Source organism: Heloderma suspectum, chromosome 6 (genome assembly GCF_057233095.1).
Source record: "Heloderma suspectum isolate Gila_16-S chromosome 6, 16-S_ref, whole genome shotgun sequence".
Classification (NCBI taxonomy): domain Eukaryota; kingdom Metazoa; phylum Chordata; class Lepidosauria; order Squamata; family Helodermatidae; genus Heloderma; species Heloderma suspectum.
The window spans coordinates 84,954,439-84,971,946 of record NC_139463.1 but is presented as its reverse complement, the minus strand read 5'-3'; the positions used below and the strand labels follow the sequence as shown (position 1 = coordinate 84,971,946).

The following is a 17,508-nucleotide window of genomic DNA, read 5'->3' as shown; positions in this document are numbered from 1 at the left end:
TTTCCTATTCCTCACCTGCAATTAAAGTAGAAAATAAAGGGCGTCCAAGAGGTGGTCTTGACTTTAACCCAATTATATCACCTGTTGATATAGGCTTTACTAACAATATCATAACCCTCTAAATTGCCTGGACATCTGGTTTAAAATTTTTCCTGATTAATATTTACTGTCCCCCATATAATTTAAAGCATGAGGGATCCCAAATTCGGTCAGATTTAGATCATGGTACTTACTTTTTTATTTGACACTGATGTCGACCCCCTAATTATATTAGCAGGAGACATGAATGCCAGAAATGGGCAAAATAACAACAAGATAGGAGAAAAGATGGGATTAAGCCCTGAAGAGCTCACCCATCTCCCCATCAGGAACTCTAAAGATTCTGGGATTAATAAAGCCAGTCAATTACTATTTGCCCTTGTTCTTAAATTCCATCTGCATATTTGTAATGGGAAGGACAGAGATTATGATACTGATTCATATACATCTATTGAACCAAGGGGCAAGAGTGTGTTGGATTTTATGATCCTCTCTCAACCAGTTGCAGCCTGTTTTCTGAACTTCAAGGTTGCCATCAGGCCAGACAGTGATCATATGCCAATCCAACTCTGTCTCTCTTTGACCACGGGATCAGTTCCCTTACCTACAATACCATCAGAAAATCTGATTGTTCAAGGTGAAAGACATATACAGTGGAATGGAAAGATTCAGGAAGAGATATCTCAATTCCTGGTGTCCCCTGGAATGCTGTTACTAAGAGATAAACTCTTGACTGCCAGAGTTCCCCTGGCAATCTTCGAGAAAATGGTTCAAATGATTAGACCTTTATTAGTCACCTCTAAAGCTATTCATCCACTGAAACCTCCTAATAGAGGTTGGTTTGATGCTCACTGTATATCCCAGAAGCGTACTGTAGCAAAGGCCATAAGAAAACGGAGGTGTGAGCACTCCATAGACAATTTTACTTGTTTTATATTTCTTTGAAGAAAATATAAAAATTTGTTGAGCTTAAAAAAGAATGAATACATGTGCAAATCATGGATGGAATTGGGTCTGGCGGCTATGGAAAGGGACCCATCCCGATTTGGGGCTTTAGTAACCAAAGGGCTCTGTGGTTTTAGTAGCCCTATCGATAATGAAATTACATCGATGCAGTGGCACACCTATTTTTCTGCACTCTGCAGTCACTCCTCACCTTGGACTGCTATAGCCCTGCTATATAATACGCAACTCAAGTTGTCCCCTCATTGTCTTGAATGGGATCCGGTTGCTCCAGATGAGATAAATGGCTTAATCAACTCCCTCCCTACAAAAAAAGCACCCTGTGAGGATATGGTCCCTGGAGAATTGCTCAGAGCAAATTCTGATTGGTGGTGTCCAGTCCTCACCACTATATTCACTTTTATACATTCTCATGGGAGAGTTCCTCAGGGCTGGGGAGTGAGTCTTGTAGTCCCAATTCATAAGAAAGGTTCTAAGTCCGATCCAAAGAACTTTAGACCAATTAGTCTGCTAAGTATCATCTCTAAATTATACACCAAATATCTACTATGCAGACTAGAGTCTTGGGCTGCTGAAAACTCAGTCATTGCTGAACAACAGGCAGGATTTAGAAAGGGAAAGTCCACAATAGACCAATGCTTTGTTCTTCACCATCTTATTCAAAAATACTCTCAACATGGTAGAAAAGAACTATCCACTGCTTTTGTGGATTTCAGCTCAGCTTTTGATCTTATAAACAGAAGTCACCTATGGGAAAAGTTATCTACCACAAATATTGACAGAAGGTTGTTCTCTTTAATTAAAATGCTCCACTCTAATACCTCTCTCAGGGTCAGACTTGGGGCAAATGGACTGCTTTCAGAAAACATCTTGACCAAAAGAGGTGTACGTCAGGGCTGCCTTTTGGCTTCCTTCCTGTTCAATTTTTATATAAGCAATATTGTTCAAGAACTGAGCAGCTTGGAATTCTTTCCTGCCACAATTCTGGATGTAAAACTTTCAATCTTTCTCTATGCTGATGACATTGTCATATTTTCAACTACACTAATTGGAATGCGGAGACTATTGACTGAACTGAACAAGTTCTGTGCAAATGAACATCTAATAATCAATCATTCCAAAACTAAAGGGGTAGTTTTTGGAAATAAGAAAAAAATACATACATGGAAACTGGATAATAAACCCATTGATCAACAGCACAGTTTTAAATATCCAGGACTTGTGTTTAATGCTCTTCTATCATGGAAATGCCACTTGGAGGCTGCTAAGTGGAAGACCTCCCACCCCATATATTCTCTGATGTGTTTCTTTAAATCTCAAGGTGGAAGCCTGGTTACACCAGCAATTGAGATATTTCTGAGGAAGATATTGCCTCAATTGCTGTATGGTGCAGAGATCTGGGGATATACAAATGTTTATAGCCTGGAGGTGGTGCAGAACTCCTTCATGAGATCCCTTCTAGCTGTCCCCCAAGCTACACCATCCCCCATATTGCGGGCAGAGACAGGGATACTCTCTATTGAAGCACAGGTGCATGCTGCATTTGCTCTGTATTGGCTGAAGGTGTCGTGCATGCATGACTCCCGCTTACCTAAAAAGAGTCTTTTAGAAGAACTGCAAACACCAACACAAAATTCTTGGTAAAATCTGTAAAACACATTTTATATATCTATGGGATTAGTACAGATGTTTTACCCTCTTCTAACACTGACAGAATAAAACAGCTCTACAAGGAAAGAATTTCTCTATATGCACAACGTCAAGATCTATATTCTGTCTCCAATATGTCGTATTTGACCTGGTAACCCCTGTATAAAACAACATATGGCTTGGAGTGCTATTTCACTCTGCTCACTGTTGCTCCCCTAAGAAAATCATTTACAGCCCTGAGAGTACAGAGCATGCCCTCTGCTTTCCTGGATGGAAGATTTTAAAAAGTCGTATTCCATCTACGACTTTGTATATGTGAGTCCGGTGAGGTTGAGGATAGTGATCACTATCTCCTCCTTTGCCCCCTCTATGAGTCCCCAAGAGCCAAATTCCTCCAGTATACTCTTAATTCTTTGGAAAATAGATCACCTATGGAACAAGTTTGCTCTTTACTGGCAGGGATTGATGATTATATTATGCTACAGGTTGCCAAATTTGCCTGTGCTGCCAGGAAGCTGAGGGCAAGGCATTTAACTGCTCTTGCCAGCCAGTCTTAGGGGAAGGCTTGTTCCTATGGTATTGTCCTGGGGGGAAGTGTCACTTTCTTGTTTTATTATAAATATTTTAATTCTCTTCCTTTGTATTCTTACTGTATCAAGGGGTTTTTATTCCTTTTGCTGGTCTTCTTTTCAAATGAATGGAATGGAAATGAACTGGAAACTATTCAGTGCAGACAAAGAAATCTGTGTACATTTTGGAACATCTTGTTCTTTTTTGCTGTTGAAGTGTACCAGCCTCCCCATGTAGACTACAGTCACTGTTAATATTAGAGCTGTGTACAAACAGCCTCTTTAAATTCTCCACCTTACTTGTGGGCAGATAAATTTGGGAAACAATTTCACCAAATGTCTCCAGGGGGATGGGAAATTCTCAACAGTTTCTCCCAGGTAGGGCTCCCCAGTGGCAGGGCTTGTAGCACAGGTGCTTTCTTTTTTCCTAAGGGTTTGGGTGTTTTTCGTGCTGCAACAGCTTCAACTGTCTTGGCAGGCCACCCCCCAATTTGCATCCATGGCAATGCAGGTGGGGGCAGTGTTGTGTCCAGCTGCGGAGATGAAGTGGAATTAGTGCTCTGCCAAAAACTGTCCTTCCATTTCCTGAAAGTCTTCTTCCCCCCATGGAAGAGGCTTCCATTGTTCTGCCTCATTCAGGATGTTTTATAATGTATTTTTGTGGTGTTTTTGAGCTTACCTAAGGACAGCTAGCTTCCCAGGCTGCCTGCACATCCTGATTTGAAAAAGCCCTATGGGAGGAATTACCTCATGGTGCCTTAAACTGGGCTTTAATTGAAGTGTAAGAAGCTGAGGAGGCCACAGCTGGTCAGAGAGATGATTGTACAATGAAAAACAGGATGCTTGTGCTCACTCCTTGGCCACCTCCTAAGTAAGGTAAGCCCAAGAAACCCAAACCCAATCCATGAGAATTTCTCCAAAAGTTCTTCACCATTGAAGTTCTTTTCGTAAGCCACTTCTCCTCTATTAAATTGAATGAGAATGGTGGAAAAAAATGTGGGAGAAATTTTAGGCACAGCACTAGCTAATACAAGTTTTGCCCTACCATTGTGCAATTGATCTGAACTGTATATTCTATGTCAATGATGTGAACGTTCTTCATTCAGTGTTCTAACCCCTCATATTGTATTCAAAGCATTATCCCATTTGATACCCTACAGCACACTAACCTTAAATAAATTATCTAAGGTGATCTAGAATTAGAGTTCATTGGCTTTCTAGCTCTTAAATATCTGAGCAAAACAGATTCATGTTGAGAAAATAAAAGAAAAAACTATTCACATCTGAACATTTAGAAATGTTTAATAATTCCTTTTCTCTATCAACAACTTCCTGGAATTCAAGTCACATCTTAGAACAATGATGTAACATTTAGGGAGAAAGATGCAGGCCAAGAGGCTAGTGTTGGAGGCCAAGATGGCAAAAATCTCCACAGCAACAATGTATTTCCCCGTGGTGCTCAGGTAACCTGGAATAAAGGAGACCCAAACACTGCAAAATACCAGCATGCTGAAGGTGATCAGCTTGGCTTCATTGAAAGTGTCAGGCAATTTTCTGGCTAGGAAAGCCACTGTGAAGCTGGTGAGGGCCAGAAAACCAGGGTAGCTCAGGACACAGGAGAACATGGTGATGGAGCCTTCGTTGCATCCTACTATTATTTGCTCAGTCTCTGAGTGCATGTCAACATCTGGGAATGGAGGAGAAGTCAACAGCCATGCAATGCAAAGGCCCAGTTGGACGAGGGAACAGGAAAGCACAATGGAATTGGCCACTCTTTGCCCAAGCCATTTCCTCATCCCGTTGCCTGGCTTTGTGGCCAGGAAGGCCAGGATGACAATGATTGTTTTTGCCAACATGCAAGAAATAGCAATGGAGAAAATGATGCCAAATGCTGTTTGCCGGAGAAGACAGTTGACATTCCCTGGTTTACCTATGAAGAGCAAGGAGGAAAAATAGCACAGCAGGATGGAGATGAGAAGAATGCAGGAGAGGTTCCGGTTGTTGGCTTTGACAAGGGGAGTACTCCAGTTCTTTAGAAAGGTTTGTATCACCAAACATGTAATCAGAGCAAAGAAAACAATGAGGGAAACGAAAATTATCCCCAAATGCTCTTGGTAAGATAGGAAAGTTATAACCTTGGGAATACATTGATCTTTGTTCTTGTTTGAATATTGATCTTCAGGGCACCGGATACAATAATCTGCATCTGAAAATGATAAGCAGAGCCATTAGTTCTGATAATGGATGTTGTGCTGTTTGCTTCATGTAGAAATGAGGACCTCTCACAACTGCAAAATAGATGTTTGTTATACGTATTTTTATTTATAATACAAGTATTTGCACACAATCATTTCATTTTTGCACACAATCATTTTTAGTAGATGCGCTGTCCCCAAACCAATACAGAGTTACAGAGAATTTGACAAAGTGCAGCTGATTTGTTAAGGACTATCACTTCAAGTTCCTTAAAAGAGCTTCCTTACACCTGTAGTGAGATATGTACGCTGTTCATAGGGACAACCCCTTCACTAATTCAACAGAAGTTTTCCATGGAACATCCATTTTATGTGGATAGAATGGCCCATATTTGGATCAAGTTGAATAAGCTCAGTTGAAAGCAAGTGGAGAAGTTCATCATGATTACTGCGGGGGATGCTCTCCACCAGTTCCCCTCCTAGTTAGTTTGTTCCAAACTCTCATGGAGAACTTGGGACCTCCATGAATTGGGCTACCATCAAGCAGCATAAGACATCACGCCGTACATGATAATAATCAGGCTGTCCCATATTTGAGCCAAGGTGGAGGGGGGTCATGAGCTTAATTTCATTTTCTCTTTCAATTGGAATGGGATTGGACTAGCAGAGGAAATATTTCAAATTATGCCCTAATCTTGATCACTGGTGAATGGAGAAGCTCAGGTTTCTGGTAAAAGGAAATCTTGTGAGGCTACGGGGACCTATTTGGATAGTTGGACCCCAGCATCTGATAGCTTATATCTATTAGATTTCAGAATGTCTTCAGGGATACTTCATGCAGGAAAATCAGTAACTATTTCATCTCTTTAGCTGATCACTGGAATAAGGTGCTTGATGTATGGTGATTCACATAATAGCTGTTCCCACTGGTTAGAGCTGCACTTGCTCCTGGATAGAATGAGGAGCTGCAGGCAAACATAAAAATGTCTTGGGGTGTGTTTCCAATTTCCATGCTACTGACTTCACTTTGTTTGCAACTTTGTTGTGATGTTTCCCCAATTGCATCTTCTCCTTTTCCTGCTTCCACAGTCCTTAAAGACCCAGCTTATCATTGCTGTAGCTTGGGGCTCTGTGCTGTTTCCACTGAGCTCTAATCGAATTACTTTCGTGATGGCTGGGTGGAGTCTGAGTGGCATCCAGGTTGGCTCCGATTACCTCATCAGTGTTCCCACCTCCTCCTCTTGTGGATTCCCCCCTCCGTTGCCCCCTTCTGCTCCAGCTCTGGTTAGTGGCTGGCTCTCTCCCACCCACCCTGCTGTTGTTGCTTTCCCCTTTATTCTGGCTTCCTAATGACCCTGCAAGGTGGGCTGGGAGACGAGATAGTGGCTGGCTTTCTCTCCCCCCACCCCCAGTGCTGTTGTTGTTCTCCCCCCTTATTCTGGCTTCCCAATGACCCTGCGAGGTGGGCTAGAAGAAGTAGTGGCTGGCTGGATTCCCAATAGAAAGCACTTTTAATACCCATTGAAATCCTAACTGTCAAGCCTTTCTCCTGCATGGCTGAGAAGGGAGACTTCCCCATCACCTGGGAGGAAAAAAGCCCATCAGTCTGGTGAGCAAAAGGGAGAAGAAGCAGTCAGTGAAGTCAATGGGAGGGAAAAGTTCCAAGTAACTGCATTGAAGGGGATGCACTCCTATGCATGCCTACTCAGAAGCAAGCCACACAGATTTCAATGGCACTTACTCCCAGGAAAGGAAAGTCTTACAGCCAATGAGTTTACTCAGAAGTTACACCCCCTAGCACTTGCCCACACAAAGTGGGACAAAGCGCTAAAGGAGCAATACACAGGGAGGAAATGGCGAAGAGAGCCAGTGGATGATATACTAGTTATGCATCGCTTCATCTCTGCCTCCCTCGCCCCTTCTGCTCTGCTCCAGCCCTTTTGGTTTTTGTTTTCCCTTTAAAGTGAGTTTTAAAGAGCACTTCCACTTTAACAAAGAGGAGTCTAAAAGCAAAGTCAGATATGCAGCATCCTCCTCCCCTTTCAAACCATCTCTTCCCCTAAACTGGGGATGCACCTTAACGACTTAGAGCCTTAACAACTCTCCGTGAAGCCATCTTTGTGGCTCTCCTGATTTCCCTGCCACCACCTGGACTGGGAACCATAGGGATACCCAGGGTGGGCGGACACTGCACTGGTATGTCAGGGGTGCTTCTGTGTGCATCTCTTCATCTCTGCTTGACTGCTCCCTCCACTATCATCTCCCCCTCTCCTTCACACGCTACTTCCAATGAGGTCACAGGCAGGTGAGCGACATACCCACAAGGGCTGCGCTACAACCCCATTGGCAGGACTATGATACTGAACCCAGTGCAGTTATGGAAACAGGTCAGTAACGGAGCTGAAGTAAGCAGGAAAAGTCAGACTATAACCACCAGTCTCAGAAGAAATGGGTTTTCCATGATAAAATCCAGGGCTAGTGTTGAATGGCCACGACGTCATGGAAACACTGAGACCTCACTGCACTGCCAGGTTGGAGTAGATTGCTGGTGGAAACACACCCTTGGACAAAGCTAGAGCAAGGATTGAGAGAGTTTGGCTGAACCTGACAAGCACAACCCAAATTAGAATTTATGCTGTAGTGGTGATATCAGCTAAGCTTACATACATCTTCCTCACCATTGCATATAGCTACTGTCCTGTAGTGGGATTATTCATAGTTGTACATGGATGAATTAGTTCTGGTCCCAAAGCTGATGATGTTGAATGTTTACTATACTGATGTAACATGTTTACGAAATAATATCCATTTGATCTTAACTATCCTGGCCTCTCTTTTGACAACAGTGATTGTACTGGAGAAGTCAGCCCTGCCTTTTCACATTTAGTTGCATTAATTTTTCTTATTCCATCTTGAGTACATGCCCTTCATGTCTGATTCTAGAAGATGCTAGCTGAGCCCATTGCATAGGGATGGGAGATAACTGTGTTTGGTCCAAATATTGAAGTGACCTGAGCTAATTTGTATTTCGCGGACTAATATATGGTTTGGAAAACAGTTCACACACTTGAGATGGTGCACTTTTCCATATTTTGTGTGATGCAGTTTTCAGCTCAAAATTTGTGTCTTTTAGGGAAAGTTGCATAAAAAACACATATTATAGGAAATTGCATGCAAAAATAGGTATGATTTTTCATATAGGGTTTTTTATATGGATTTTTTTATTGCAAAATTCTGTGGTAATTGGACAGAATACACGTATGACTGAATACATGTGAAAGTGACATGAAATGAAAATAGACTTATTTATTCATGAGTATTATTGCATTGACCATTAATACCTCCTTGAGAGAAGGAGTGGTCCTTGGTTCTCTTAAGAGGCGATAGTGCAGCCATTTATAAAGAATACTTAAAAAACAACAACACCCTAATGCGTTTGATCCAGACTTCATCATACTTAGGGTAGACCCACTGAAATCAATTGGACTCAAGTTAGTTGTGACTTCCTTCCTTCACATAACTCTCATCCCAGAGCCCTGTATAAAGTTTTGCCCCAGCACCAACTTCTCATTACCCAGGATTTTCCACATTCGGCCTGCTTTATTTACCCTTCCATGCATAAGCTTTCTGCCTGCTTTGCGCTCCCTTTCCTCATGAGCAATTAGATAATATATGTCATTGAGAGATCTGTGCTACCTGTTAGAGAGGTACTTCCCCCACTGTTGACAAAGTGTCTTTCAAAGAAAGATGAATCGATAGCTTTACTTTCAAGGAGGCATTATGCCCATGTCAGAGCAAACTCCAGGGGCTGCAATCTCAATTGGGAATACAGCATGGGGAAAAATTACCCTCCCCAACTTGCTGTAATCCAGCTGGAATTCCCCCACCACTTGGGTGCTGTTAAGAAGCCAGGAAGAGCTTGGGTCAAGAACACAGACTGGTAGTCTTTGTACCCTTCCAAGGTTCCTGGGGCTGAGAGCTGGAGGTCCTGCATTGCTGTGGTTCCTCTCCCACCTGGATGGCCAATTCCAGAAGGTGGTGCTGGGGGATTATTGCTCTGTCCCTTGGCAGTTACGCCATGGGGTGCCACAGGGCTCTATTTCATCCCCCATGCTGCTTAACATTTATATGAAACCACTGGGGGAGTCTGTCTGGAGGTATGGATGGATTGAGGTGGCACCAATATGGGGATGCACCCAGCTCTGTCTCTCCTTTTCATCAAATCCAGGTGAGGCAGTGGGCATTCTGAACCAGTGCCTGGGTGCGGTAATGGACTAGATGAGGGACAATAAACTGAGACTCAATCCAGACAAGGCGGACATACTGGTAGTGGGTGGTTTGTCTGCCTGGCTAAGTGATGTTCAGCCTGTTCTGTAGGGGGTTGTATTCCCCCTGAAAGATCAAGTTCATAGTTTGGGGGTACTGTTGGATCCAGAACTCTCACTCAAGACACAGGTGGACTCAAGAGTCACCGAGCACCTTTTATCAGCTTAGGCTGATATACCAACTACATCCTTATCTGGACAGAGAGAGCCTAGCTACAGTTCTGTTCTGATAACCTCTTGTTTGGATTACTGAAATGCATTATATGTGGGGCTGCCTTTGAAAATGGTCCAGAAACTTCAGCTGGTCCAAAATAAGGCAGTGAGAGCTATTAACAGGGACTGGCCAATGTGATCATATTAAGCCAGTACTCTTTCATCTATACCAGCTGCCTCTCCATCTTTCAGGCCCTATTCAAAGTGCTGGCACTAACATTCAAAGCCCTAAACGGTTTGGGACCAGGTTATCTGAAGGATCATTTCCATCCATATATACCCGCCTGGATCCTAAGATCTGTTTCATCAGTCCTTCTGGGGCACCCCTGCCAAAGGAAGTTAGGGGGGTGGCTACTAAGAAGAGGGCCCTTTCTGCTGTGGCACCCCAATTGTGGAATGAGCTCATTTTGGTGCCAGATGAAGACCTTTTTATTCTCTCAGATATTTTAGTTTTTCAGTTTGGTTTTATCTGGTATTCTATTTTCAATTCTTGCTGCTAGCTTCTGTTTGGTTATTATTATTTTTATTTATATTGCAGTTCTAAACTTTTAAACTTTTATATTATATTTTATCGTCTGTATTTTATTGTCTGGTATTTTATGATTTTAATTGTTGTGAACCACCCAGAGAGTTTCAGCTATTGGGAGGTACAAAAATGTAATGTAATGAAATAAATAAATAAACAAAACAAATAAATGGTTGTTATTCAGGAAATTCCTGGGGAATAGGTGGTCACGTATCAAAATCATGTTGTTTTTATGAATGTATGCAATTTCATATGATAATTAATTATTGAAGTATAAAACATGTTATGCTAATATATTTATTTATATATGCATAACAACATGCTTTATACTATATATATATATATATATATATGCATAACAACATGCTTTATACTATATATATATATATATATATATATATATGCAACACAACATGCTTTATGCTCTCGCTCTCTCTCTCTCTCTCCTACAATTCACTGGATTCCCAGGGCAGCTTGCTTTCCATCACTACTACCAATAAAGTACTCCAGTTTACTGAGAACAGAAACCCATGTAAATAGTTTAAAGTGTCAGGATAAATACTTCTTTGAAAAATATTTCCAGGCAAATCTTTGACCTGTCACTTACCTGTCTGGTTAGAAACCATGTCTTCTGGGCAGAGAGTACAGCCATAGCAACACAATGGTTTCTCCTCTGGAACTGTCTTCCTGTGTCCAAACTGGCAACTCGGGACACATGTAGAATGGGGCAGTCTCTAACAACAACAACAACAATATAAAAAGGATATGTAGTACCGATCTTTTGGTCCCCACTAGTACAGCCAGGTGTATATTTGACAGCCATACATCTACAGCCATTTATCACTTGAAATGCTGATCCACATTCCTATACAGAGTTAGAGACATCACTAACACCACAAATCGTACACATATCTGCTTAGAATTAAGTCCCATTGATTTCATGGGGCATATGCTCAGGTAAGTAGGTATAGGATTGCAGCCTGGGTTTCGTAATTTCTTGGCTTTAAATGTGAACGTTGGTGACTCAGAATACTTGTTGCAAAAATGTGGAGAGCATTTATTTATTTATTTATTTATTTAATTTCTTAATCACCCATCTGGCCGGTCACCCAGCCACTTTGGGTGATGTACAACCATCAAAAAACAGTAAAATGAAACATTAAAACATCCTGTTCTAAAAATACCCTAACCCACCCCAAATGCCTGCCTGAACAACCAAGTTTTCAATGTGTGGTGGAAGCTCATTAAAGAGGGGGCATGGCAGAGTTCTGTAGGGAGGGAGTTCCACAGAGTGGAGGCCACCACAGGGAAGGCCCTCTCCCTCGTCCTCACCAGACTAGCTGTCCTGGCTCCTGGGACAGAGAGAAGGCCACCAGAGGCTGATCTTGTTGAGCAGCCTATCTAGTATTGCTGGACGTGCTCCTTGAGATAGGCTGGGCCAGAACAGTATAGGGTTTTAAAGGTCAAAGTCAACAACTTGAATTTGGCCTGGAAAACAACTGGTAGCCAGTGCAACTCCTTCAGCACCGGAGTGATGTGATCACACTGGCAGCTGCCTGTAATCAGGTGAGTGTTCTGCACCAGCTGTGTTCTGCACTAGCTGCAGCTTCCGAACTGTCTTCAAGGGTAACCCCACGTAGAGCGCATTACAGTAGTCTAGATGAGAGGAGACCAGGGCATGTACTACCGATGGGAGCAGATGATCGGGAAGGTAGGGGCGCAGCCGCCATATCAGATGGAGTTGGTACAGTGCTGCCCGGCTCACAGCTGACACCTGAGCCTCCATGGACAGCTGGGAGTCTAAAATGACCCCTGGCTGAGGACCTGGTCTTTCAAAGGTGGCCGTACCCCATTCAACACCAGGTCAGCATCTCCCAACCTTCCCTTGTCTCCCACCAAAAGCACCTCAGTTTTGTCAGGGTTCAGCTTCAGCTTATTCCTCCTAGGGATGGGCGGATTCCCTACCTGTTCTTCCACTTGGGAATCCACCGGCAGGGGGAGGTGATCTGTCCCTCCCCCTGGAATCCTCCTTGGCTGGCTCTGCTCTGCGGCAATTCCACGGAGCCACCGGCCGGCTCCGAAGCACCAGCGATACAGCCGCCATGCCGTATCTCTGGCTGAGGGGGATTGACTGCGAATGCAAATGGAGCCCAGTATGCCAGTTGCGGCCGTAAAGGTCTTAGTTTAAGGTAAATGCAGCTGTAAATGGCTGCATTTACCTTGAACTAAGACCTTTATGGCTGCAAATGGCGTACTGGATGCCATCTGCATCCGCAGTCAATCCCCCTCAGCCAGTGATATGGCATGGCAGCTGTATCGCTGGTGCTCCAGAGCTGGAGGATCCGGCCGAAGAGGATACTGTGGGGAGGAGAAGGTAAATGCTTCATTCCGCCACGGACTCCAGGGGGCTGGATTCTAAAGAACTAAGACCATTCTAAAGAATCTGGCCTCATTGGGGTCTGTGGTGGAATTTTCCGCCATCCCTAATTCCTCCCCATCCAGCCACCCACAGTCTCCAGACACTTGGACAGGGATTCTATGGCCAACCTTGGTGAGGATTTAAACAAGAGGTAGAGCTGTGTGTCATCCGCATATTGATGACACTGTACCCCAAACCTCCTGATAATAACCCCCAGCGGCTTCCCATGGATGTTAAAGAGCATCGGGGAGAGAATGGACCCCTGTGGCACCCCACAAGTGAGAGGCCATGGGTCTGAAACCTCCTCTCCCAGTGCTACCCTCTGGTCTCTGCTGGAGAGGAAGGACTGGAACCACCATAATATGATATCTCCAATGCCCAGCCCCTCTAGGTGGTCCAGGAGGATACCGTGGTCATCAAAAGCTGCTGAGAGGTCGAGGAGAACAAGGAAGGAGCATTCACCCCTATCCAAAGCCCTCCTCATATCATCCTCCAAGGCAACCAAGGCCATTTCTGTCCCATGCCCAGGCCTGAAGCCTGATTGAAATGGATCTAGATAATCGGTTTCTTCCAAGTGTACCTTCAACTGCATTGCCATCACCCCCTCTTTCACCTTGCCTCCAAATGGCAGATTTGAGAGTGGGTGAAAGTTGTTCAAGACTTGGGGATCCAAGGCGGGCTTCTTTAAGAATGATCTTATCGCTGCCTCCTTGAGGGCTCATGGCATCACTCCCTCATCAAGGGAGGTGTTCACCACTGCATTCACCCAATTGCTCTCTGCGGCTCATAATGAGCCAAGGTGGGCAAGGATCAAGTAAGCAAGTGGTCGGCTTTACAGACAAAAGCACCTTGTCCACTTCATCAGAAAGAAGAAGCTGGAACCAATCCTACCAAACCAGTCTGCCACAGGCTGCCTCTTGCTCACTAACCAGATTCATGGCGCATGGAATAACACTCCTGATCTGATCAATTTTATCTGCAAAGTGCCTTGCCAAGGCCTCACAGGAGGCCTTAGAATGCTCCAGTGGTTCTAGAGCAGCTGGACCAACCAGGCTCCAGATTGCTTAAAACAGCCTCCGGGGACAGCACTCTGTGGACACAATAAAGATGTTGGTGAGTGCAGTCTCTCTCCCCCCTCAGTGCATTCACTGTGGCAAATAACTATGTTGTTTCTACCTCTCTCTCTCAGGGATGTTAGAGAATTCTGCCACGGATGCCAGGGGGGCTGAATTCCAGTGAATTTGGCCCCCCGGAATCCATGGCGGAACGGAGCCCCCCGCCCCTCCACCCCGTCAAAGCCCCACGAAACGGAGCCTACCTGGCTGCGGCTCTGGCTCTGGCAGTGGTGGCAGCGGTGGCAGCAGCGGCGGCGGCGGCAGCTCCAGCTGCTGCCGGGCTGCTGCGGCCGCAAATGGCAGCCATTGTAGCTGCCACCATTTGCGTCCCTATGCTGGCCCATGATAGGCTATGTATATATTTACGTAGTCTATCACGGCTAAAGCAGGGACGCAAATGGTGTCCCCTACGCCATTTGCATTCCCGCTTTAGCCATGATAGGCTACATAAATATTTACGTACCCTATCACGGGTTTGCATAGGGACACAAATGGCGTCCCCTACACAGGATGCCATTTGCGTCCGCACCAGCCCGGCAGCGGCTGGAGGCCCCGCTGCAGGTTGGCCCAGCCAGCAACTCCGCGGCCTGGCTGAGGAGCGGATCCGGCTGGGCAGGATTCCAGGAGGGAAGAACAGGTCACCTCCCCCCCCCGTCGAGGATTCCGGGGGGAAAACGAATCCACTCCCCCCACCTGCGGAACCCAGCGGAGCCAGGTAAGCGGGGGTTTGTACACCCCTTCTCTCTCTCTCCCTCTCTCCCCCTTTCTGTCCCTGTCCCTGTCTCTCACTCTCAATCTCACTCTTTCTCTTTCACATATGCACACACACACACAAATAATTACAAATAGGTGCAAAGATTCCTCATGAGTATTGGTGGATTAACTCAGCATAGTTTCATTATACTTTCCTCAGGCAGCATAATCCTATGCATTTCTGCTTAGGAGTAAGTGTGTATGTTTATCAGTGGTGACCATATCTGTCTTTTAAAATAAAAGTTTAATATTTTTTTTCTGTGATGGATTTGTTGATAGAGGCCAGAGTTACCAAAAAGCATTGAAATTATGGGCATGGGATATAATCTAAGGTTCTCCAGTAGCCATGCTACAACACCTAGACATCATCTTTTCCAATGAGCTTTTAAATATATATGGAGCATATTCTTACCTCCTTAAATCTACTATTCCACACAATGGCATCCTCCCTGAGAGAGAACTCTTCAGTTGGTGAAATCTCTCCAACTTGGACTTTAATGAAGGATTCATTGGGGAAAATGATCCAGTTGATTATATCATACCCAGCTGAAAATCCCCCGTTCACCAACAGGACTTCATGCCCAACACCATTGTTGAAATTGATGTTCCTTAGGGTAGAATGGAGCTAGATTTGGAGAGAGTTAGTGCAGTACCAGAAATGCCTTCCACATTTTTTAGTATTCACATTCAATCTGATAGAAAAGAAACTACTTTCAAAAAGAAATTCAAAGGAGAAAAACATTTCAGGGAAATGACCATAAGTTGGCTGAGACGTGTGTGAGGCTGTCCTGCTTTTCAGTCTACAATCATTTAGGGATGTCAGAGAATTCCGCCACGGATCCCAGGGAGACTGAATTCAAGTGAATTCAGCACCCGGGAATCCGTGGCGGATCGGAGCAACTTGCCCCACCACCCCACGAAAGCCCAGCGAAACGGAGCCTACCTGGCTGCGGCTCCAGCGGCAGCAATGGCTCCGGTGGCGGCAGCGGTGGCAGCTCTGGCCACTGCCGGGCTGCAGCTGCAAATGGCGGCCGCTACACCAGTCGCCATTTGCGTCCCGTCGCTGAGCCTTGATAGGCTATGTAAATATTTACATAGCCTATCACAGCAAAGAGCATCTCCCCTGCAGCCTGCAGCCTCCTCAGTGTACCATACTTCATTTAAGGACCAGGGGAAGATGTTGTAAGTTAACTCCTTCCCCATGGGGCATTTTCCAGTCAGGAAGTGCAGACAACTAGGGAGGCTACCGAGTGATGGAGAGATGTGTTACAGAGAAAAGAAGCATGTTGTTAAATTGTCTGTATCATAAGCTGGACTTCTTATTACCTAAGAACAAGAAAAGGGATATTTTCTAATCAAACCTGCTTCATTTGCTGTTAGAAGAGTTCACACTCAGAGTGCGTATGAAAGGGAGAAATCTCATCGTACCACTGAGTCTTCTCAAATGTTTTAGCATAAAGTGTACAGGTATATGGCATAGATTTCCCTCATCTTCCTGTCAGATTACCACCATACAAGCTATTTGCATCTCCGTTAAGTGTGTGTGTGTGTGTGTGTGTGTGTGTTTGGAAGGTTCTCTAGCATGTTCTTTGATGACCATACACTTTTAGTCATCAAACATGCTGAGAGTTAAATGATATAATTGTAGGGATGTTGGAGAAATCTGCCATGGACTCCAGTGAGGCTGGATTCTTTGGAATCTGGCCCCCTAGAGTCCGTGGCAGAATGGCCTCCCCCCCCCCACCCCCCGAAATCCCCCCCCGGGACAGACCTACCTGGTGGTGGATGTGGCGGATGTGGCAGCGGCGGTGGCTGTGGTGGGGGCAACGGCTCTGGCTTGTCTTCCGGCCACTGCCAGACTGCTGCGGCCGCAAATGGCAGCCGTTGTTGCGGCCGCCATTTGCGTGGCTGCCTTGCTGTGATAGGCTACGTAAATACTTACGTAGCCTATCACAGCAAAGAGCAGGGGTGCAAATGGCGGCTGTTACGGCATTTGCGCCCCTGCTCTTTGCCGTGATAGGCTATGTAAGTATTTACGAAGCCTATCATGGCAAAAGGCAGCCACGCAAATGGCGTAGAGGCTGCCGTTTGCGTCCCTGCCTTTTGCCATGATAGGCTATGTAAATACTTAAGTAGCCTATCACAGCTTGGCAGGGACGCAAATGGTGGCTGACATAGTGGCCGCCATTTGCAGCCGCAGCAGCCCGGCTGCGGCCGGAATCTGGCTGCGGCCGGCCCCAGCCAGCGGCTCCGCTGAGTTGCTGTGGAGAGGAGCCGGCCAGGGAGGATTCCGGGGGGAGGGACAGAGCGCCTCCCCCCCACCATGGACGTTCCGGATTGGAACGGTAAGTGCATTTCCTACATCCCTATATAATTGTATCCCCTTCATGGATCACTGCCTTGTTGTGGCGAAGGGGCTTGCGTAACTCAGTGAAGCCATAAGCTATGCTGTGCAGGGCCACCCAAGACGGACAGGTCATGGCAGAGAGTTCTGACAAAATGTGGTCCACTGGAGAAGGAAATGGCAACCCACTCATGAGATGGCAAGATTGAACATCGACACCTTGGGAATCAGCGAACTAAAATGGACAGGCATGGGCGAATTTAATTCAGGTGACCATCATATCTACTATTGTGGGCAAGAATCCCTTAGAAGAAATGGAGTAGCACTCATAGTCAACAAAAGGGTGGGAAAAGCAGTACTGGGGTACAATCTTAAAAATGATAGAATGATCTCAGTA

General features: G+C 45.1%; 1 protein-coding gene across 1 annotated transcript; it reads right to left on the bottom strand.

Annotated features, from left to right (window-relative positions):
* Window positions 1-4,500: 4,500 nt before the first annotated feature.
* LOC146341656 (vomeronasal type-2 receptor 26-like) lies at window positions 4,501-16,684 on the bottom strand. The gene is made up of 4 exons (XM_084808396.1): window positions 16,543-16,684; window positions 15,180-15,392; window positions 11,088-11,214; window positions 4,501-5,427 (listed from the first exon to the last, which is right to left on the bottom strand). Exons 3-4 carry the CDS (start codon window positions 11,104-11,106, stop codon window positions 4,523-4,525), a joined length of 924 nt encoding a protein of 307 aa, XP_084664522.1. The 5' UTR covers window positions 11,107-11,214; window positions 15,180-15,392; window positions 16,543-16,684; the 3' UTR covers window positions 4,501-4,522.
* Window positions 16,685-17,508: the final 824 nt, after the last annotated feature.